This window comes from Haemaphysalis longicornis, unplaced genomic scaffold, assembly GCF_048455015.1.
Source record: "Haemaphysalis longicornis isolate Haplotype H1 unplaced genomic scaffold, Haemaphysalis longicornis Haplotype H1 scaffold_6, whole genome shotgun sequence".
NCBI classification, from domain to species: Eukaryota; Metazoa; Arthropoda; class Arachnida; order Ixodida; family Ixodidae; genus Haemaphysalis; species Haemaphysalis longicornis.
Genome location: NW_027526407.1, coordinates 28,678,546 through 28,700,952, shown reverse-complemented (window position 1 = coordinate 28,700,952; position 22,407 = coordinate 28,678,546). Strand labels below are relative to the sequence as shown.

General features: G+C 49.5%; 2 protein-coding genes across 2 annotated transcripts in view; one reads left to right on the top strand and one right to left on the bottom strand.

Annotated features, from left to right (window-relative positions):
- LOC144142389 (uncharacterized) overlaps window positions 1-22,407 on the top strand; it is a 462,336-nt gene that overhangs the window by 25,618 nt on the left and 414,311 nt on the right. The window lies entirely within an intron of this gene.
- Window positions 701-22,356, bottom strand: Or85f (Odorant receptor 85f). Its single transcript, XM_077673179.1, has 7 exons — window positions 22,095-22,356; window positions 16,805-17,088; window positions 15,136-15,407; window positions 13,759-14,014; window positions 12,488-12,556; window positions 5,681-5,770; window positions 701-3,816 (listed from the first exon to the last, which is right to left on the bottom strand). Exons 1-7 carry the CDS (start codon window positions 22,354-22,356, stop codon window positions 3,715-3,717), a joined length of 1,335 nt encoding a protein of 444 aa, XP_077529305.1. The 3' UTR covers window positions 701-3,714.

The following is a 22,407-nucleotide window of genomic DNA, read 5'->3' as shown; positions in this document are numbered from 1 at the left end:
GTACTCCAGTGACTGCGCATGCAAAATCATAAGATTCGGGAGCTTATTTAGGGCCCCTTTAAAACAAAAACGAATAAAAATTATGGCAAATTTCTACAAATTAAATGGCTCTATATTCTTGCTGAAAGCATGGTATTTGCGAAATGTTGTCATGGCAACATACTGTAATTGTATACGAAACTCTGGTGCTCTGGCAATAAAGGGACAATGAAGTCAAAATACAAGTTGCTCGGGATCTATAGATCGGCTCACCAAGAACACGAATTAACTGCTTTTGCACGTAGCTTTTGCAAAAGAAGGTAGAAAATAGCAAGGGCGTGATGACAAGCATAGCCACTGGGCTATACCGCACAACTTACACCGGAACTGGTTAAAATTGCGTGACAAATATTTGAACAATCCGCCTTCAAACTTTATAAAAACTTTATTAGAAGTTGTTGCAATGCTTCAACATCGAAGAACAAAGAGAAAGCTAGAAACAATATCATGGGAGCCCAGCACATGGATTATGCGGTGACCAAACACCAACAGGTTCGTTTTGGTTTCAGTGCGATACCTGGTGCAATACTTGGCCTGATTTTTTGCGACCCTTGTACAGTACTGTATGCATGGCCACTTCTAAGTGACCCTCTGCATGATTTTGCTTCACAAAAAAAAAAAAACGTTGGAATCCTTATTTTGGCTAAGGTCAGTATTTTCAAGTGTGCACAACATCTCGCATATGCAGCATCTTTCCTGGCTGCTGCTGTAAGGCGCTACTAGTCCGTGCTTGCGGCGATACCGCTATGCGAGGAGTTGTGCTTCACAAGAGTGGTTGGTTCGAAGCCAACGTTCCCGCGGCCTAAAAAGCACAATATGATTTTCTTCAACAAAGCGTCAATACTTTTTTTTTATTTGTGAACACCCCCAGGGTGAATACATTGAAGAGTGGAGTGGGGTAGGAAATACAACAACAAAACGTAGTGGTGTAAACGCAAAATATACAACAATATACATTGTGCAGTGGCTCAAATTACACGTACCTACTATAATAACATCAATGATGTTTATCCAAGGCATGCCGCTTTGTTAGAAATGAGGTTAAACAACGCTATTATCATAGGTCCCGTGAAGAAACATCTTGCTTAGTGGTTCGGAGTGGCAAAGGGCATAGGAGTTCGGGAAAGCACGACTGGTTTAACTGAAACTGACCAATTCGCTTGGTTTGTACATGTGAGCATTTCATTTGGTTACTTCTATACCACTATACATCACCACTGCCTCGCTTGCTCCCAGTTTATCGTGGCGTACGCTGCTGAGGCACGAGGACATCGCAGGGTCGATTCCTGGCCGCATCGGCCGCTTTTCTGATGGAGGAGAAAAGCGAAAACACCCTTGTGTTCGAGGTTGCAGCACACGCTCAAGATCCCCAGGTGGTCAAAATTAATCCGGAGCCCTCCACTATGGTGCGCCTTATTGCCTGTGTAGCTTCGCCGCGTTAGACCTAATAATAAATCGAAATCAATTATCGTAATGCAAACAGCGGTTGTAGCAGCCACTGTTTGCGACATGGAGTTGCCGTGAGAGGAATGAGAAAGGAAATACGTTTGATTAGCGATTTCTCAGCTCTTTCGACATCTTTAAGGCATCTTCCGGCAGCAAATCAACACTAAAAATGCTGTTGGGAGGTCAGACTTCCGTTTGAAACAAGTTAATTGCTGTTTGCTTTCGGTATCCCTTTAGGTGATTAACTATTAAATGGGACAGCCAAAGTGTAAAAGATAACATTTTTTTTATATTTCCAACCCCTCAAGTAGGACAAATAAATTGGCAAGCACCTGTAAAGTATGGGCAACAAGTTGATCATCCAGACTGAATTTCACACTGATGATCTTCATGTGAGAAGTAGAAAGGAAGTACAGGTGTAGATTGAACAAGTAAAAAGGCATTAATGGTGACAGGAATGTAGAGCAGGGCACCAAGAACTGGAAGAAGGAGTTGACAGAGAATGGTCTTTCAGAGGTGGGATATGGGAGGACCAGCGCACCTGCTCAAAAAAAGCGTGTGATGAGTGTTCTCCTCCGATTCCCACCCAAAAAAATGCAGCTGTCGTTTAAACGCCAACTTCACTGAAAATTTCAGCCTCTTAGAAACGTTATTTCTGTATAGTTTGGCTAAAAATACTGCAAGGGTCAAAATACTGAAATACGCGTCTCCGCCGGGGTAATGACCATCGAAAATCGGAGATTTTTAAAACGACATTGAGAAGATCCTACGGGCGCTGTAGGAACGTATAGTAAATAAATAAATGAAGTATCACAGCCATTACGGCCAGGCTGACGTGACGCTCCAGCCAGCCAATGTGGCGAGCGAGCGGGTTCACGCAGCCGGTCGGCCAGTGTGAACGTGCGTGCAATGCTCCGCCCTCGCCGCAGCCCTATAAAGAAACGCGCTCAGCACAGCTCGACTGGTTCTCCTGGCTGGCCGAGGAAAATGCGCAGGGCCAGTGGTGGTGCTACTCTCACTTCAGTGCAATCCGCTAGCAGGTGCAACGACACCTGTGACGGAGCTATTTTAAATTCTTCTAATTCAAGCATTTCCCTGGGCCACCAGTCATGTCCCTGCTGGTTTCATGGTATGTACTCTACATTTAAAGTAGGTTTGGCCGAGATGAAATTTCAGTGCAATTGGCCTCTAAGAAACTTGCAAGTACGTGCAGGGCAGAAATTGGACGCTATTCATTCGTGGCAAATACCGCACTTAAGTAGGTGTTCTGTGGTGGCATTCATTTTTTTTTTCCCACAGCATGAGATTTCGAGCTGTTCTATCCTGACGCCTAGGGCAGTTTTCTTTACCGTGAATGACCATCCAGATTTATCTTGCAACAGCATATATTTTTGTCTGTCCTGGTGGTCTGTAGGCATTTTCTAGTTATCACAGCCAGGTTACCCATTGTGTCATCTAAGGGCATGTTCAAAACGGGTCCACGTGCTTCTGATACCCTCATAACAACCGAACTTGACGATCTCGTCTTGTAGTGTAGTGTATCAAGTCAGATGGTAACCAAGTTTGCAAAAAGATGTTTTATACCATTGGTGGTCACCTTATTGAATGTAGTAACTTTCATTTTAGGTGAATACGTCATTGCCGAAATCACGAAACACGATGCAGTGGGAGAATCGAAATTTCAGGCTAAATTGTGTAATTTCTGAGTCAGTAAAGCATCTTTTGCTGCTGGACAAGTACTAAGAGCACTAAAACACACCAAATCCTTTGAATAAAGCAAGCTCGTATTTGCCGTCATGGCCCTTTTAATAAGGTTTTCATGCTTTCATTAGATTTAGTGGTGCCATGGCAGTTGGTAAACGTCAAGAATCAAAAGTCCTCGGCATAAAATTGCATGCTAGACATTTTTTTTGGCCAAGCCTTGTATGTTTCTTCTGGTATCTCTTCACAAAGCTTTTGTCCGGAGCAGGTTTGTATGTGATCCGTTAGCGAGTAGATATTTGTACTTAACCGGCAGTCTCCTAATGTCAATTCACGTAGTTGAAGCTGTAAATTTCTTCAGAAGCCTCCTTCAAATGGGCTTACAGGTGCATGCACTGTATCGTTCTTTGCTAGTTATCTGCAATAAACTTTTGTCCTAATATCTGGAACTTTCAGATACTTGTTTGGGCAAATTCCAATGAAGTCCCTTAAGAACGGTCACTTTTTGGCTGTGCCCGTTGCTGCCCTTCATGCGCTGGTCTTGTTAGCACAGTGCTCGAGGGAGCCTCTCAAGTAGCTGTCATTCGTCTGGACCAATACAACGGTGTATGTGATGACGGCTCCCATGATCTGAAAATTACAAACAGAAGACAAACTCACTGTTGCTACAATCCTTTTAGCACCAGAATACGCACATTTTTTTGCGTAATTGGTCTAGTTGCATCACATGACTGTGGTGTAAAAGGCAAAATATAAGTTGTGACAAATTCTTTAATTACAGAATACAAGCTGTCATAAAAGTCAGACGAAAACACTTATGGCTCAAGTCCTGGCATTTTCTGTTCTTGTTACCTCTTGCACGACGACTCGTCACTCACACTGGCAGCACTGCATGAGCATTGTGCACGGACCTCTCGCCCTTAACTGTCATCTGCATTTAACAGCAGCCGCTAAGGATGTTCAGGTGTGTTTTCATTTGGTTCTATGCATGCGTTGCGCATCATTTGAGGGTATATGAAAGCCTGATAGTGCGAGCACATTTTCAGTGCAACCCAGCACTCAGTGCTTACGTCCCTTGCCCACATGCCTGCTTCACTGGTGCAGTTCTTTGCTTGTGTACACGAGGCACCAGCATCTAAACAAGGCAAGTTAGCCGAACAAAAACTATTGTATGACCACATGCAAGGGTAACTTGGTTTCTCATTCTGGCAAGCATCATGTCCGCTATTCGGGGACAGCGTTCTGTGGAGCCTCAAGTGTAAGGCGACCACTACTGATGGATAAACTCAGTACTGTTTTTCGGTTTTCTAGAGTTTTCTCTGCAACTATTTCTTAAAGGTGGCATTGAACTTGGCTATTTGAATATAATTTGTGTTCTAACATGAAAAGCAAATGCCCCAAAAAATAGCTTCTTGTGACTCTAGAGCTGGGGTCGCCAAACTGCGGCCCCGGCACAATGTCCCAACCCCTTCCCTTGTTACTTCCTACCTGAAGGCCGACATGGCCATTTTGAACTCACGTGGGGTTAGGCAGGAACAAAAGCAAGGTCGCTTCCACTTGGCATTGCCCCTCATCTTCACACTTAGCCAGATAACCTTTTACTTTCTTTGCACAGGTTGAAAAAGCCCCCCTTTGATTTACATGCAGCCCAGACCCTGCCATGTCAGCTTCATGCAACTCGGCCCTCTACCTCATAAAAAGGGCATCCCCAAATGGCGTGTGGCATGGTACCTTGAGCGCCACATGCTGGGCAGTTCCGTTTACCCAGCCCTCCCACTACTTGGCTGAAGGTGACCGGGAACTCCTCACCCCAGCGACAGGCTCCTGACCATCACTGGGGCTCAAGATTATTCGGTTCGCCTCCCTTATCTAAGGGACACTCACTAGGACTGGACCTAGCTAAAACTAAAGTTATCTCTCTCTCTCTGTCTCTCAAGGTTGCCAACCGCTTAGGTTAAGGCCTCTGTATTTTAGCTTATCTAGAGGAGCCAATGTTTTGTGGTTATTCTCGTTCACCACATATGCCATTGTTCACAAGGATTCAGCGAAGTTACTCCATGCAGTTAGCACTGAGGATAAAAGCTTACTCTCTATCTTTCTTTATTATTTCGTTCTGTACAAAAAGCGGAGCAGAGGCTAAAGGCTTGGAGCCTCACTAGGTCCCCTGGTCTGGGTGGCAAATAATGTGCAGGCACATTATGTTGTATTGCACACTTGCAATCTAGACTACAAAAAAAGGCAACGCAACACATGTTGCATTGAAAAAATTTTTAGGTTTTTCCAATGAGCATTCTCTTGCACTGAAGTGAAGAATCCTGACACATCATATTCAGTACAACATTAATGTATTTGCTTTGTTCCCAATCGTAGCACGACAGTCCTATAGGTTATGAACTCAGCGGGCAAGGCCACCTCGGCAATTTCGCGAATTAAAATTTGGCCCATTCTTTTTGACGAATCAGAAGAAAGAACAATAGTTATTCTCAGTACGTACGTCAGCAAATGTTGACAAGTCCACCACGAAAAAGCCACAGCCAGTGAACTTGAGGTCATCATGCTGAATGCTGTTTAGCATTGTCCGTAGCTGCAAAAAGTTGTGCAGCCGGTATGTAAGTAGTTCATTTGCACACTTTGTCTGATTTATTAGCTACAAAAAATGTTTGTGCAGTGCTTCCAAACAGGAATACATAATATTTCTTGTGGGGGAAATGACATCCCTTTTTATTTGTCGTTTTTGTATTTTGTTTGATCTTAAGTGATATGTGTAGTTGTGTATTTCACGGTATGCCACATCTAGTTTTTGTGTTATTGTATTTTGCAATATTTTTCGTGATATTTTCGTTTTTCTTGTAAAATCGTATTTTTTGTGGCTTTTGCCCTCTTATCTATTCGCCTGGTAATTTTTATCTCTTTTATCTTCGTCGCAACAGCCGCAGCCCACTCGCTAAATGGTGTGGAAGTCATCCAGTTTCTTTGTTATCCCGGGTCCTCGAATAGTGTGCGCAGAGAAATAACGCGTGCCCACTATTCAGCATCTAACGCCATCACCGGTTCCCCTAACCTTGCTTCTTTATTCATTTTTATTCATATTACTAGATTCGCCCAGAAGGCATTGTTGTAGGAGATACATAGAAAATGTGTTCACTCCAGAAACGGAATCATAAATCTCGCACTAAGGCGAAAAATGTACTAGAAACATACAAATCAGCTCAGGCATTTTTTAAAGGTTGCAGAAGAGCATTGTACAACAGCAAACGACAACGAAGGAAAAAAGGAGAAAAAGGGAAACAAGACAAAACGTGAAATGAGAAAGAAAACGGACATCCTATAAAAACCAGTCACAGAGGTCATAAAATATTGCAATGAGCAGCACTACGCAGCATCAATAATACATACAAAAAAACATTAGGCAGGGTCAATAAGATCACCAGAATTCAAGTAACACTGGTTTCCACGCAGATAACGCTTATAGTGGTGTCAGATCTAATACCAGGTGCACGAACATTTTCCAACAGCCTGTTCGAATCGCGAATTGTGCGCGAAAAAAGACGATTTAAAGAGCGAGGTGCGGAAATGAATTTCCCTGATCTTGCTATTTTCTCTCCTTTTTGATACGTGATCAGCGGTTTTATATAAGTCTGGCGGTTAATACCGTTTTTTTAGCTATTGGTTCCCCGCGATATCCCTGTTGAGGGCATTCTTCACTCAAAATTTCAACCTCCTGAACGTGTTATTTCCGTACATTCTGCCTGATAAAACTACAAGATACGAAATAGAACAGCTGAAATATGCGTAGCCGTGGCCCTAACGACAATAAAAAATCGGAGCGTTCGAAACAGAAATTGAGGAGAGCGCGGCCATTACGGCCGGGCTGAAGTGATGTTCCGGCCGGCCAGGCCAAACCCTCGCGCAACGCTTCGCCCTCGCCGCAATCCTAAGAGACGCGCGCCCAGCGAGGCTTGACCGGTTCTCCTGGCTGACAGTAGGAAAAAGAGCAGGGCCGGCTGCAATGTCACTTCCGCTTCGTGGCTGTTTGCATGACCTGCCGGCAGGTGCGCCATCGCCTGCAACGGAGCTATTTCAAACGTTTACAGCTAATTAGCAGCGCATTCATGGGGCTACCAGTCATGTCCCAGTTGGTTTGGTGGTACGTACTATACGTTCATAGTAGTTCATAGGCTATACGTTCATAGGCCGAGGTGAAATTTGAGTGCAGTTGGCCTTTAGTGCCTGAAAGAACCTCTAATACCACGGCTAAGCTGCCTTCACTGGACGCAGCTTTGGTGCAAACATTGTCAGGCTACAATTCCAGTGGCAGCCTGTCTAGACCAAAAGATTCTCAGCATCGTCTGCTGTATTGCTGACCTGACTGCTGCTTTGGTCACGTGCTCGAAAGCCTATGGGGACTGAGGGGTGGGAAGTTACTCTTAGTGTCCAGATGTTTTAGAGATATACTAGACCATATGGGTCATTCCAGGAATGTCTGACGTCAACATGAGATTGTAACTGCGTGGCAATTGTGATAAAAGCAAGCCTGATATCAAAGTGTTCGGCCACCGGAATATCTTTTTGTCAGGGAAAACGTAGGCACTTGCCAAGAAGGAAATCGGCAGGGATATCCTATACAGGCGACTCAAATTGCTGTAGCGTAAGAGAGGGGCTTGCGAAGATTGGAATACTTTTGAAATAATGTTCCCTCCCTGATTTGATTTGCAGTACACTTTTACCGATAGAAAACTTCGATTCTTTAAAATATTTGAAAATTGTGATAAATAAACCGTGTAAAAAAATAGCGAAGCTTGCACCAAGTCACGCAAGGCTTGAACTATAGCCAAGCTGCAGGATTTCTTTCTACGTTAGCACTGAAGGACACGTCACCATGCATTTGTACAAGTTTTAAATTTTTTATTTAGAAGTTCCTTCGTCGCTTTTCACTGTGCTGGCAGTAGCCATCGTCATATGCATCGATATCATCGTGCTCCTCACGCCATGCGCTTGACAGATGGGGCGTAGCGGCGGCACGTACGTGCGCAAAAAATGCGCGGCATTCCTGGAGTCGTGTCGAGGCTCCATGGAGCAGGTGTTGCGCCAGCTGTGGCGTTGTTGGTCGTTAGGCTACGCAAGGCGCTCCTAGAGAATTTCTCCAGGTTATTATTATTATTTTGCTAAAACCACTGCGCTTATCTCGTGGTGACGATCGGCGATCACCGCGAGGCACGCGCTCACAAGCTAAAACTCCGCACTTAAAATTTAGCGACTCCATACGTGCATCCTTTAAGGTTGGCCGCATCGTCTGTATTCTTGTGTTGGCTTTGCCGCACAGCGAGGAGGTTATGCAGAAAAGCCTTTCTTCTGTTGGTAAGCACAACGAAATTTTGTTGCTGACTCCGAGCTGTTCCGGGGCCTGGTTTGGTGTGCCAGGCAATCCACACAGAGCTGCACAGTAGCCGAGGGGGCCACCACGCCGGACCTGAAGCTGCTGCAGCTGCGGGCGGTGCGCAACCGCGCGGAGAGGACGGCTCAGCGCTCGGGGGAGCGGGCGGACTGGACGGCGTACCGGCGAGTGGATGCGGCGTGCCGCCGTCACGCCAATCGCCTGAGCCGGCAGCGCTGGGCCGAGCTTTGCGTCAGCTCGGAGGCCGACCCACGCTGCCGCCGCCTCTGGGGCATCTTCAACTCCATCCTGAAACCCCAGAGAAACCGCAACCCCCTGGCTGCCATGGCCATCCGCAAGCAGGCCAGCTTTGCGGAGTTGGCCGACCTCTTTGCTGCACAATTCCTGCCGCCACACCAGGCGGAATCAGGGCCCGCTGCTGCTGTTGCTGGGACGGGGGAGGTGCACCACCCCCTCAACAACGCCCCCATCACAGAGACTGAGCTCCGCAGTGCCCTCCGCAGCTGCAAGCGTAAGTCGGCGCCAGGAGCAGACGGCCTCACCTACCAGATTATGCGCAATCTGGATGAGGTGGGGTTCGGCCGACTCCTGGCCGCCTACAACGTCATATGGGACACGGGCCAACTGCCACCTGAGTGGCTGCTGGCCATCTTGCGGCCCATACCAAAGCCAGGCAAGGGCCTTGTGGCAGTCACGGCGTACCGGCCTGTGACCCTCACATCCTGCGGCCGCAAGCTGCTCGAACGGGTGGCACTGCGGAGGATGGAGGCCATCGCTGCGGAGGAAGAGGCCATCCCCGAGCTGGCGTCGGCCTACAGCTGTCGGCGACAAAGACCGACGCCATGCTGGTGCATCCGGACGCCGCCGCCCGTGGATGGACCCGGCGCCTGACCATCGATGGCGAGGAGCTCCAGTGGAGGACCAGGGTGCGGTACCTGGGGCTCACCCTGGACCACCGACTGAACTTCCGGCAGGCGGCCAAGGAGCTCCGAGCCAGGGCGCAGCTGGCCACCACGGCAGTGCGCAAGATGGTGGCCCGGGACAGCGGCTGCTCGCAGCGGACGACCCTCTGGCTGTACAGTGCCTCGGCGGTGGGTCTCCTTATGTACGCGCTCCCACTGGTGACCCTGCGGAAACCCACCTGGCGGCAGCTGGAGGGAGACCACCGCAAGGGGGTCCGCGCTTGCCTCGGCCTGCCCCAGAGCTCGCCGTGCGAGAAGACGCTGGCCGAGGCGAGGGCGTGGACCCTAGAGATGACAGCTGACTTGCGGGCACTTGGCCAGATTGACCGGCTGAGACGCGCCGAGGGGGGCGGTCCGCTGCTGCGGCGGCTGAAGAGCCACCACCACTCGCGCATGGGGCGCATGCTGATGCTCTACGAGGAGGTGGTGGGCCCCGTGGACGCGGGACCTCGTGGCCCCGCTCCTGCTCTGGCAGCTGACGTGCGGCTGGACCTTCGGGGGCTGCACAGCAAGCGGCGGACACCCCACTGCGGGCAACTGCAGCTGGCCCGGGGTGTCGTCTGGGGCGACCTAGACGGCCACGCCCTAGTATACACAGATGGCTCGGTGCGGGAGCAGCAGGGGTCAGCCGCAGCGGCCGCCGTGCTGGGAGAGGCCACCCGACAGGCGCGGCTGTCCTATGCCTCTTCCTCGGCCACGGCTGAGCTGGTGGGGGTCGGACTGGGCCTGGACCTGCTGCTGGAGATGGAGCCCTTGCCCGAGCGCTGCGCCCTGCTGTGCGACTCCCGAGTGGCCCTGGTGCGTCTTCAGGACGGAGACTCGCACTCCCTGTTGGTGCGTGGCATCCGGGAGAAGGCGGCACAGCTGGCGGACCGGGGCACTCAACTGTGCCTGCAGTGGGTCCCCGCCCACATTGGTCTGGATGGCAACGAGCGAGCGGACGAGCTGGCCGCCGGGGCACACGCGCTGCCTCCGTCGGACATGGTGGCTCAGGCGGCAGCGGACGACGCCCGCCTGCTCATCCAGCGACACATCCGGACCAAGCATCCGGACCCGCGGCTGCGTGTCGGAGGGGGCCTACCGCCTGTGCGGGCCTCACGCCTGCCTCGACGACTGCGCTCGGCCATCCTGCGCCTCCGCGTGGGGGACGTGTGGACGGCGGAGCGGAAGCACCGTCTGGGGCGGGCGACCAGCCCCGCCTGCACCCACTGCCGAGCGCCCGTGCAGTCCCTGCCGCACGTACTATACGAGTGCCCCAAGTTTGCGGCCGGGCGGGCAGAGCTGCTGGTCGTGCTTCACGGAGCGCGGCCACTTGAAGATCTGCTTTGGCCCCAGGGCAGTGCTAGGGAGCGAGACAAAGTGCTCGAGGCCCTGGGTACATACCTGCGGGCCTCGGGGCTGCACAGCGCACTCCACTACAACTCTGCCTAGCTACCCAGATTGTGGTGGAGTGCTGCTGCTGAAGCAGCTTCTGTACTTGTGTATGTGCGTGTGTGACCCCTTTTACAAGTGTGCTGTGTCCTTTGTAGATTCATGTGTTGTCTATATCTGTAGTGTTTCTCTGTAATGTTAATTTTCTCAGTGTGTAACTCCTTTTTTTTTCTCTTTTATTCTCCTTTTTCCTTTTTTTTTCTCTTTTGTGTTTTATATTTACCCTTACTCCCCTTTTTCCTTTTTTTCTCTTTTGTTTTATATTTACCCTTGCGCGTGTTACATACATTGTAATGTCAACCTTCTCCCCTATCCTCCTATTCCTATGTATTCTTTTCTCCCTATCCTCCCCCTCCCCCCCTACACCAGCAGGCGTTCCGGTGTCCGCCCCCTAGGCGAGACAATTTACGCCTGTTGGTGGATTTTCCTTTTCCTAAGTACAATAAATACATACACATACATACAAATGGCTAATAAATAAAGCTCTTAAATCTTGTTCAGTTAAGCAAATTGCTGTATGTTTCACTTTCTTTTAACCTTTTAAAAAAAGCTATGTCTATAACAAGACTTGCTCAGTTTTACAGGCAGGGTTCTTTGCCATTTTTATTGTGTATAATTTTGATTTGTTCAGACATCATCTTTAGTTAGCGCCTCATCTTAATCAGATGTTAAAGGCTACTGAAGACAAAAAATGCTGCACGCATTACACTCAGGAAGGAAAAAAGCCATTCTTGTTACATGATATAAAAACGAAAAGTGTACTTTAGAAAGCGTGGCTGGCAGCGCCTCGTAAACAAAAAATGGGCTGTCTCAAGCACTCGACTAGGTTTATGTCGCATCATCGTTCGTTAAATCTGCACAAATTTTGCTCTCTGTATATTGCAATTCATTGGTTGCTGCATTATGCCACTTCGTGGTCAGGCAATTTCAACTTATATGGTCTGAAAGAACGGGGCAAGGCAGAGTATTTGGCAAGAGTTTCGAGAATGACTGGTAGGCCTTTTCGTTCTGACATAGCTCCAGTGGCCACTGTGTATGATATTGTTAGTGGCAAATATGTCGTCCTGTGAGAACATGCTTAGGTGAAAAGATAACCTCATAGCAATGCCTGAAATGCCTTCCGATGCAAGAGCTGCCCCTTTTTCTCTCCTTGTGCCCGAAATAGCACCTGCAAAAGAGGTGTGGGACAGCGGCTGGTGGAATATCGCCTTCCACGTGACCTGTTGGTAGGCAAGAGTGCTAGCTACTCTCGGGCAACTCGGGTGGGGTGTTTCATCACGTGACCCGGGTGGCTGGATCACTCAGCGGTGCGTTTAGAAGTGGTGTTCATGGTCAGACACGGAACACGCCTGCCTGTTGTCTTGTCGCTTAATTATCACATAGATCCACTCCATACGGACCACAACATGTGACCATGGTGCAATTTGTTTGGGTTACAGCCCAATGAGCTCTTGCACTCCCATGTATTTTCGTGGGCTAATGCCCAAGACGAGTAAACGACTGACATGCTCACCTGTGCCAGAAGGTCGTCAGAGTAATGGGCCATTGACAGTCCCTGCACTGCACTCCGTAGGTCGGCCACCTGAAGTTCACAAAAAAAAAAACTGTTAACCTGTGCACTTTTTACCTTTTGCAGCCTGCATATGCTTGCAGGAGTGTGCATTTTTTCAACTGTGTGTGTTCTCACTGGTCATCTTTTTGAATGGCTCGATGTTTTTTTTGTTCATTTTGTGCTCACAGTCCTATAAAGGTCTGCAATACTATATGCTTTCGAAATTCCCCGCCCCCCTCCTGCAGGCACGCGTCTTTTAAAGCGTGACTGAAACGACAAGAGAAAGACGAAGAAGTTGCGAACGAGCACTTGTCCCGTCGTCTTTCTCTTGTCGTTGCCTCAGTCGCGCTCTAATTTTACCATCATTTATTATGCACCAACTTGCCAAACATGTTTTACTGAATACCTTGGCCCTTGCATGTTGCACCAATAATGGTACACTGAACAAAAGTTTGCAACTGTTAATCCAGGATATATCGTAGAGCACATTTTTGTCATGTGTGCCAAAAAATTGTCAAGGAAAAAAGCTTAATTATCACTTTATAAGTAGCACATAGTGTGGCTGGCATAGTGGGGCTAACCACGCGGCTTTATGCAGCGCCGTTTATGTTGCTGCATACCCAGCTACAGAAACACGCGCTTGACGATAGCTGCACAGGATGCACACAGGGCGAGAGCATGAAAAGGCGGCTATTTTTTATGAAGCCGGGTTGCAGACTACGTCGCCTTATCGTCTCTTGTTTGAACTGCGTATCTCTACGATAGCTTTTATCGTCTCACGATGCTCAGTGCAGTGCTCCTTCAGCTGAACAGTGTAAACAATTCCAAGCTCAGCCTGTGTCCGGCAGCTAAGCTAATTGAAGAATAAAAAGAAAAACAAAGCAACGAAGATTAACCAAGTGGCACTGCCCCCCTTTCGAGCTCTACCACTTGAATTCAACCTTGGTGAAACAACTTTCAGGTTTGTTTAGTTTTAACTACTCCTAGTTACTTTTGAGCTGCTTTAGCTACTTTTTCCTCTGAGGAGTTAGTAGCACGGTTCCAGCAGATCACTGGCACTATTGTTTCCTCCATTACTGTTGAGCTATCACGGTGTTTCCAGGTGGGGCTCTATAGAGCGTCCGCATAACGGTCAGCCATCACGGTGGTTGCTGGGAGCTTCTACTGCTTCACAATATGGTCCCTGAGCGAGGCCTGTGACGAGGCGGCGTTGAGCGTAAGCAACGGCGTACAGCGCTGCGGACGTGGTGCGCCGTGAGCGTGGGCAGCAGGATGCTGAGCCAGTGGAGGAAGCCGAAGAAGAAGAAGAAGAGGCGCACGCGCGCCTGCAGGTCCGGGATGATGGTGTAGTAGGCGGCCGCGCACAGGATGGCCACGCTGTAGGCGTACGCGTACAGCAGGCTGGGCCCCAGCAGCGAGCTCGCCAGGTCGGCGCAGTTCTTCAGCAGCGACAGCTGCACGCGCATCTGGTCCACCAGCACCACCTTCCTGCGCGGGGAGGGTGAACTACGCGTCCCTGGGCTCTGAAATGACATTCGCGTGTTTTGAGTAGAGAACCTATTTGGACGAGGCTTCTGGGCTCAGTTGAGTGTCAGGATTGCCACGGCAATGTGGAAGGGGAAGGCGAACGACAACCTCTTCCAGTCTGAAAGAACTCGTCTTTGCTGACTCGCTCAGCTCCATTCGAGCCATGGAAGACTTTTTTTTAATAAAAAAAGTTATAAAGGCTGAACAATAAGTTTCAAATTTGTACTACACGACGTCTGTTGCGGAATTATAATTTACCGCAACATGTTGCTGTTGATAGAGGCACCGACAACGAAGTGGCACGTTCGCACGCACGGGGATTGCAGCTGGGTGGGCACGCGCATGAGTTTAGCCCCAAAAAGCCACCCCGTTTCTTCGCCAATCCCCCACGTGGGTATGTGCACTAGAAGAGGAACAACAACAACAACGAACGTTGCGCTTGTACCACCGTCAATAAACCCTGGCGCCAATAAACCCTGAAGATCGGCTTTCCCTTTCGTATCAACGTCATCAGTAGTGCAGTAGAGGGAACAGGAAACGCACTTCTCCGTGGGTTAACTGCACGACCGCATTCCAGTAATACGGTCCAATCGAGGTAGAGGCACCACTGCAGTCTTCTAGTCATTTCTTAGCGCTGGCTTGGGTCTGCGGCCACCGATCACACAAACAGGAGGGTGTGGTGGCATAGAGAAATCGCCGGAAAGTAGTCGGGGAGTCGCCACTGCTTCATACTTTCCGTAGTATCTCGGTTACTGGTTGGAACTTGTTCGAGATAAAATTTCCATCGTCGTTATCGGGACAAGCGCTCTTTTTAATGAACCGAACTTATGTTCTGTCTTCTTGTCCTCTTTAATTTAATGCAAAAATCGCATTTTTACGAGCACAGCGCCCATAAATAACTGAAGTACGTTAAAATAAGTCGGTGCAACAGCTTTTCTCTGCTGTTCAGCAAGACCGAAATGCGCGGCGCGACGTGATCCTTGCCTCATCTCGCTTTCTCCTTATTCTTTGCCCATGCAGCAGGATGGATCCTCTGTGGCTCGATTATCGGCAAGTGCATCAGCGACGCATGCGCACAGCACCTGCTCTCGGGCGTGCTGCGGGAGCGCAGGCACTGGTCGAGGTTCCTGTGTATGCAGGCCAGGTAGAGCGCGATGACGCGCGAGAAGTACATGAGCCAGAGGCGCGTGCTCAAGCACATGACCGACACCAGGGGCGTGCCCAGGACGCCGTAGGCGACGGCCAGCGGCGTCAGCAGCGGCACCAGCGCCCCCGAGCGGCCCGCGTTGCTCAGCAGGGCCGTGCCGAAGTCCGAGTACGCGCTCAGGCACACGTACAGCAGCGCCACGGCCGCCTGCGCCGAGGTCGGGACGACAAGACGTCCGCCATCACGCGCACGCAGGGAGCCGCCGCAAGTCGAAACTCCAGCCGAAGCGCGTAGAGTAAAGAACTGCAGACTAATTAAAACAACTTGGGGACATGTAACGGGCACCCTTTTCCACAGCAAGAAAAATTAGTGCCCTTACATACTGCGAAGATGGATGACCTGAGAAGCTGGTCATCTGCATTTCAGGATGACCTGCGAAGCTGGTCTGCATTTGAACATACTCACTAGCCATTTAGTTGAATAAAACTTGGAAGAACTGGAGTTTTTTTCCACCGAACAAACATGGGGCTGTCTGTTTCCCTCCCGCGTCGTACTGTCTGTTTAACACACAGCCCAACACGCTCGACCAGTGAACACACCAGATAGGTCGCATTCTGCTGTTTGACGTCCGCGTGTAAGCCTCCCGCCAGCACAGCGAACATGTCATCAGTGAAGTCATGAAACAAACAAACAAACACACACACACACACACACACACACACACACACAGCAGAACAGAAAGATACGGGATGAGGGACTCGGTAAGGACACATATCAAGGTTGCAGTCGTCATTGCCAGTGCTATTCGGTTGTTTCCGAAATGTTTAATAGTTCCGAATGACACGTGTTTGTCATGTTTCTTTGACTGTGATAAATAAGCGAAAATATAAGTCGAGAAAAAAATCCGCCGTTTTTTTCGGGAGCGGGAGTCGAACCCACATCTCCGCATAACGCGTGCGGTGCACTGACCAATTATGCTATCCCGCAGCGGCTTCTCTCTCGACTTTACAGCGGGGGTTTATATTTACAAGTGCTCCGAGGACCGTACTATAAGCATTGAAGTAGGGCGCCTCAATTCACGTGCGTCTGGCATCCAGGCACCCGGCCTGGAGGAGTGGGACGCGGTAAATTTAAATCGACTTGAGGAAAACTTTAGCGAGTTTACCTTGAGAGGAGTGCGACGGAAGAGGAATAGCATGAGAGGTGAGCGGAAAAGCGAAGGGAGGCATTTACTTGGCAAATGTCGGCAAAGACTATCGTCTTTTGTCGACATTTGCAACGAAAGGAGCATACGCGGCCAATTTTTAGTGTGGTCCACTAGCTTGGTACAATAGAGCTATTCAAGCTCCCTGGGGGTGTGACCCAAGCCTTCCAGCTAGAAGGTCGCTTTGTGGCAAGAATGGGCTGGAAGGAAGGTCTCAGGATTTGGGCATGTCCAGAGGGCGTATTGATTGTCGGGCTATTGGCCGCAGTGGGAGCATGTTGGTGTGCCTGGAATCCCTGTATGTGCTTGTCAAATGAGGCGCCACCTAATGCTCCCGGATTCACTGCAATCCCGCAGACTGCATCGCGCCTGAACCCGCGCCGCGCTCTCCGTGTAGTACCTGGAAGGCGATGAGGTTCCAGGCGAAGCGAACCGCCTGCGTCTGCACGTAGGGCGGCACGGCGGTGTGCAGCTCGACGACCGCGCACATGCGCAGCAGCTCGACGAAGCGGGGCGCCTGCACCAGGAGCAGGGCCGTGTTGAGCGCCGCCTCCACGTTCACGGCCAGCATGAAGGCCAGGAAGATGCTCCGGTTCAGCCGCTCCGTGTCACGCAGCACGACGCTCGACGAGCCTCCCAGCTCGTGATGCAGCTCCGTGTCCACCACCAGGGCCACGTTCGCCACTGCGCTTTGCAAAAGGGGCGTGTGCTTCCCCGCTCTACACGTACTCTCCTCGAGAGCAACCATTTCCACAAAAAAAAATTAAGCTTCTGTGTCCCAAACACATTTGTAGTCCGTTCTGTGTGCACCTTCGTCAGCCATCGCACTCTAATGTGTTCCACATTCCAAGCTTTGACCACTATCTCAAATCGGTTATGTGTCTCTGCCTTCTGATATGCAGCCGGTTCGACACTGCTCCACAGAGGCATACGAGCTCATGGAATTTCATTATCTACTTTACGGACGCCACTAATGTCGCCTCTGACTGCGCAGGAACCGTCTCTTTGTTCTCGGGTTCAGTAGCCTTCCGCTTCCGCCCTCGCTTTGAGCTCACTTCCCTCACTGTTACTATCCTCAGGCCTGTTCTACGACTGAGCTCCTTACCATAACTTCGCTCACCGTGTAATTTACCCGTACCTTACAACACTTGTTTCCTCCATATCGCATCTCCCGACCAAATCACTGCTTCTCTATGGTATGGGCCCCTGACCCCGCAGGCTGGCCACTGCTCGTGTAAACTTTGGTGTACCGCAGGCACCGGTCTGAGGAACGCTATCATTTTTAACGATCTTTCCTTCCCCAAACTCAATCGTCAATTAAGCTATTCTACGAGGACTGTGTCGTACATGGTGTTAGTATTTCTAATCCTGGTTACTGCGATGCTCTACAATCAGGTATTGGCGTAGTACCATCATGTAGCTTTCAAATCATCAACATTATTCAGTGTAAGGCAACGCGTTTTTCTCGTTCTGTTCGAAATACCCTCCGCCTTTTTACAACATTAACAGTATATTTATAAAAATGTTTCTCGTATAGTAACCTTTGTATTTACATTTCACGGAAGGTTACCTGCAAACCACACAAATTACATATACAGTAAGGCTAATCGCATTCTCGGATTTTTACGGCGTATTTTTCCATCAAGGACTATATGTATACGGCTGTCAAGTTGCTTGTTTGTAAATCCTAAACTTAATTACGGATGCTCTATTTCTGACCCTTCTCCTTTAAAACAAAAAGAGAACCTGTTGACTCCATCCGAAATAGAGATGCTTGTTTTATTCTTTGTAGTTCCCGTCGTGCAAGTGTCACGTCCAGCGCAAGTAAGTTAGTGGAGACGGCAAAGAGGCGGCCCGTGTCAATCGACTTCTGGTATACGGAGGCCACCCTAAAGACTCTCTTCTAGAATACAATAAAGATGCTTACTGTCTGTGTCTTTATGTCTCTCTTGTCGATGAAACAACCCTTGGCTTGCCTAACCTAGAGCCACTTCGTCAATACTTTTGTATTTTTAAAACTTTTTTATTCTAACGAGACCCTAAGTGAAAACTAATCGTCCGCCATCGTATACCGTCGCGTGCAGATCATCATTTCAAGGTGGAAGTTCCCACTTGTCGCACCAATGTTTATTTGGATTCATTTTGACCAGGAACAACGAATGACTGGAACCATTTCCCTGCCTGCATCGCTGCTATCACTGACACCGTTAACTGCCAACAAATTTATCTGCAGCAGTCACGACTCCCCTCTCCAGGACCCCCGGGCCGTCACAGCAGGATAGTGAATTAAATAATTCCCGTGACGATAGGGGTTGTCGGCTCCTCCTTCACACTCTACCGAAACCCGTCTCACTAAGGAAGTTTCGTGCCGCACTCTACCGGAAGGCGTAGAGGGTGCTTAAAGACAAAACATAACTTCGTTATATTCAAACGATGCTCACTGAGATGGTCGCTCAGCAGGTAGCTCACTCATCTCAGACGTTTTTTGGCCGAAAAAGCGCATGGAATATTTCTGAACTTTCAAATTTCGCGCCATACGAATGTGATATGAGAGGTGTGACGTGTTATGGAGAGGCACTAGAAACACTTTTATCAGTGTGTTGACTGCACGAGCACTTAAGTGCTACGATCAAACGGAACTACAGGCCCCACTGTAATCTCCTTTTATGTTGTTCGGTGGTGGCTTACAATGTTCTCTGGCGTCGTGGAAAAATCGCCGGAAAGTGGCTGCGCAGCCGCCACTGGTTCATCTGTGCTCATTATTGCCTGGATTACTCGCTAGAAGTTTGCAATAAAATTGGCATTCTTGGCCGTTACCGGGACAAAACGGCTTTAATGAAGTGAACCTATATTTTGTCTGTATGGCCCCTTTAAGCATGTTCACGGCATTTGTCCACGTTCATCACCGCACTCATGCATGACGACTTCCTAATTATGCCCGTTCATTAATCCTTTCGAGTGGTGATACAGCATACGCTGCCTTTTCCCGCACCTCTGCCTGATCAGATAGATCCTCGGTGCTCTGTCTGGCTCCGCCGCCGACAGTGAACTTTCAGACTGCCCACAAAGCATTCCGTGAACATGTTCACTACATCAAAGAGATGACACGCTTGAACACTGCTCACACTTGGTGCATGCATCCCACGTAGACCTCGGTGCTTTGGGTACAGTAAAACTTTGCCCCACTCTTTCTCCCGGCTTTGCATTTGCGTGAAAACTCCCTCCAGTACTGGGAAAGCTGCGGCCCGTGCAGCGCCCTTACAAAAAAGATTTTGCCACCGCCTGCTGTAAATGGCACACTCCGTCACATCTTGCCGCCGATTCTCAAAAGTAATGATCGTGTGGACATCTGCTCATGCCTGCATTGAAGGCTACGAATTTGTCTACCAAAAGGCCCGAGCGCTTGCCTACCAGGCATCGGAGGACGTGGAGAGGCCCACATCACTTGTAACACACCACACGCTTAGTCGGCGCCACTCCGCTACCTTACAAAGCCCCAAGAAGCAACACTGAGGCTAGTAAAGACCAACACCTTCCCGCGCCAAATCAGGCTGCACGGGACACCCACCACTCAGTTTATAGCACAATGAAAATGCCGTCAACACCCAGCTGGGTTGGCTGCATGACTTTTACGTTTATTTTGCCAGTCCCTTCGGAATACTCGGCCACATTGGTATACTAAAGGAGTATCAGGAAAAGGTACCCTCTGCCACACGAATCCCTGACCAGGGCAGAAGCCACCGACTGGAGACTGGAGACTTTCCATAACCTAAACGTGCTGAGTAAAATTTATCCAACTCGATATGCAGACGCATGCCCATTGTGCCGTCAAGAAAAACCCACCCTCTACCACAGCACATGGGAATGCCAAAGCACAACGGCTGTGCCCAAAATCCGAAACCCTAATGCGGAGAAATGGGAGGCCCTGCTGGCCAGCGCCTACTGTGAAGACCACAACGGTCTGATTCAGCGGGTTGGAGCCCCTGCCGACCCCGTTGGGAACTGTCGCCCGTGGCACGAGCCCTCGGTGGAGTATCGAAAGACTTCGATACGAAGCGTTGTAGTACATGAAGCGGCGCTTTGCAACTTGTGTTTTACTATTTATATTTTTATTCTTGATATTTCTTGTTTATGCATTTGCATACTTTTTTTGCGTGTGTGTCGCTTACAGTTGAGGCGCGAACTGTGACGCAATGCGCGCGCACTAAAAGGCCAGACACCACAGAAATCTATTTGTGGTAGCTAAAAAATGCGTCGGAGGGAACGCACACAAACTGCTCATCTATCCCCATAAGTGGATCTCGAAAAGTGACATTTTTTGCCGCTATTTGGACTCCCAGATCACTATCGCAAAAATAGTGCGCCCAGGAGATAACTATTTTTTTTTACTTAGTTTTATCCCTGTTGCGACTACCGTGACCTCAAGCTCACTCGCAGCTACTCATTAGTCCAATCGAAAAGAATATACGTATCTTATGCAGCAAAATCTGTGTGTGCATGAAGCACAAATTGTTAAAAAAAAGTAAACGAGATTGGCAACAGCGTGAGTGGTAGCACGCATTACTGATATCAAACTCCGCCCTGATGGCTTCAGTGCAGAGACTAATCAATAGTCCTGTACAGAAGACATATCAAATTCCTCGAATACTTCAAAAACTGTACAATCAAACTATTACTTAGCCCTTGGCTTGTCTAAATTTTCGATATAGTTTCCCTATATTGTTATGACCAGCAGTGCACATTATGCAGCATTCATGACCGAGTGTAAAACGTGTAGGTTTGTGCTAGTGTCTTTCTTATCAACGTATCACCCTTGCAAGAACGATTCACATCTTCCATTGCTGTTAACAAAATGTCAATGCTTTTCTTAGGGGCACTGTTCCTGATAAAGAATTAATGCAATGAAGTTAATGTCAACAAAATTCAATGTAATAGTGCTTATGAAAGTGCCAAAATGTAGCAGCTCATGCAGCTGTAATATTTCGCAAGGGCAGGACAGTTTGTAAATGTAGTCACGGTTAATTGGCTGCCTTTCTTGAAATCCTTACCTGCAGCCCCGAATCGTGTTTTGAGGTGTGTATATAGTGAAAGAGCACCCAACTCAATTGTATACCCTTCTGTGTGTTGTAGAATGGCCTTTCAATGAGTGTTTGCTTTCCGGAACGTATATAATAGGCACATGTACGTGAAAGCGTCCATCCGAGTGCGCGCACTTAGAGCACCGAGCTGATCGCTTATGTAGGAACACGACGGGAGGTCAGCGTCAACTTTCAGGCGCGCAAGAAGAGCGCAGGGAGCTCAGGGGCTCAGGTACAAAAGGTTAACTTCTACCACATGTGCGTCAGCTTCCCCAGAGCCGCAGGCCTGCCCCGCGCACTGAGCGAAACCGTCGGCCGCCCGCAAAGCAGCCGAAACGAGGAAAGCGAAAAAAAAAATCCACGTAGCATGAAGTCGCGCACACAGAGGAAGTGACGTCACGGTTCTGCGTCGCTGCTGGGGGGGGGGGGGGGGGGGGGGGGGGGGGTCGGCTTGGGCCCCTACGGGATATGGTTTGGGAATACGCCCCCCGGCCGTCACTTTTGCGAACCCGAAAGGGCTGCCCGGCACACTCGTGGGTGACAACCGCTGCTCTAGAGGTACCATACAGTCGAGAGAAGAAGTTGCGAGGGCAGATAAGGGGCGTCGCTCACGCAGGAAGAACAGCCACAGGGCGAGCGGGTAGAGCAGGTAGAGGCTGGCCCTCCTGGCCCTGACGCCGCCGTGGTGGAGGGAGGCGAGGTTCTCGAGGAAGGCGCAGCCCACCAGGCGGTGGAAGCGGCCGATGATGCGGAAGCCCGCGTAGAACGGGTGGCACGCGTTACGCACCAGGGCCTGCTGCAGAAGCGCCTTGTCGGGCACGGGGGACGCCGCCTTCCCCTTCGGCGCCACCTTGCGCTTGCTCGGCCAGAACATGGCGGGGGCTGCTGGGTGGTGGACGGGGTGAGTTGGGTCGTCATTTCATTC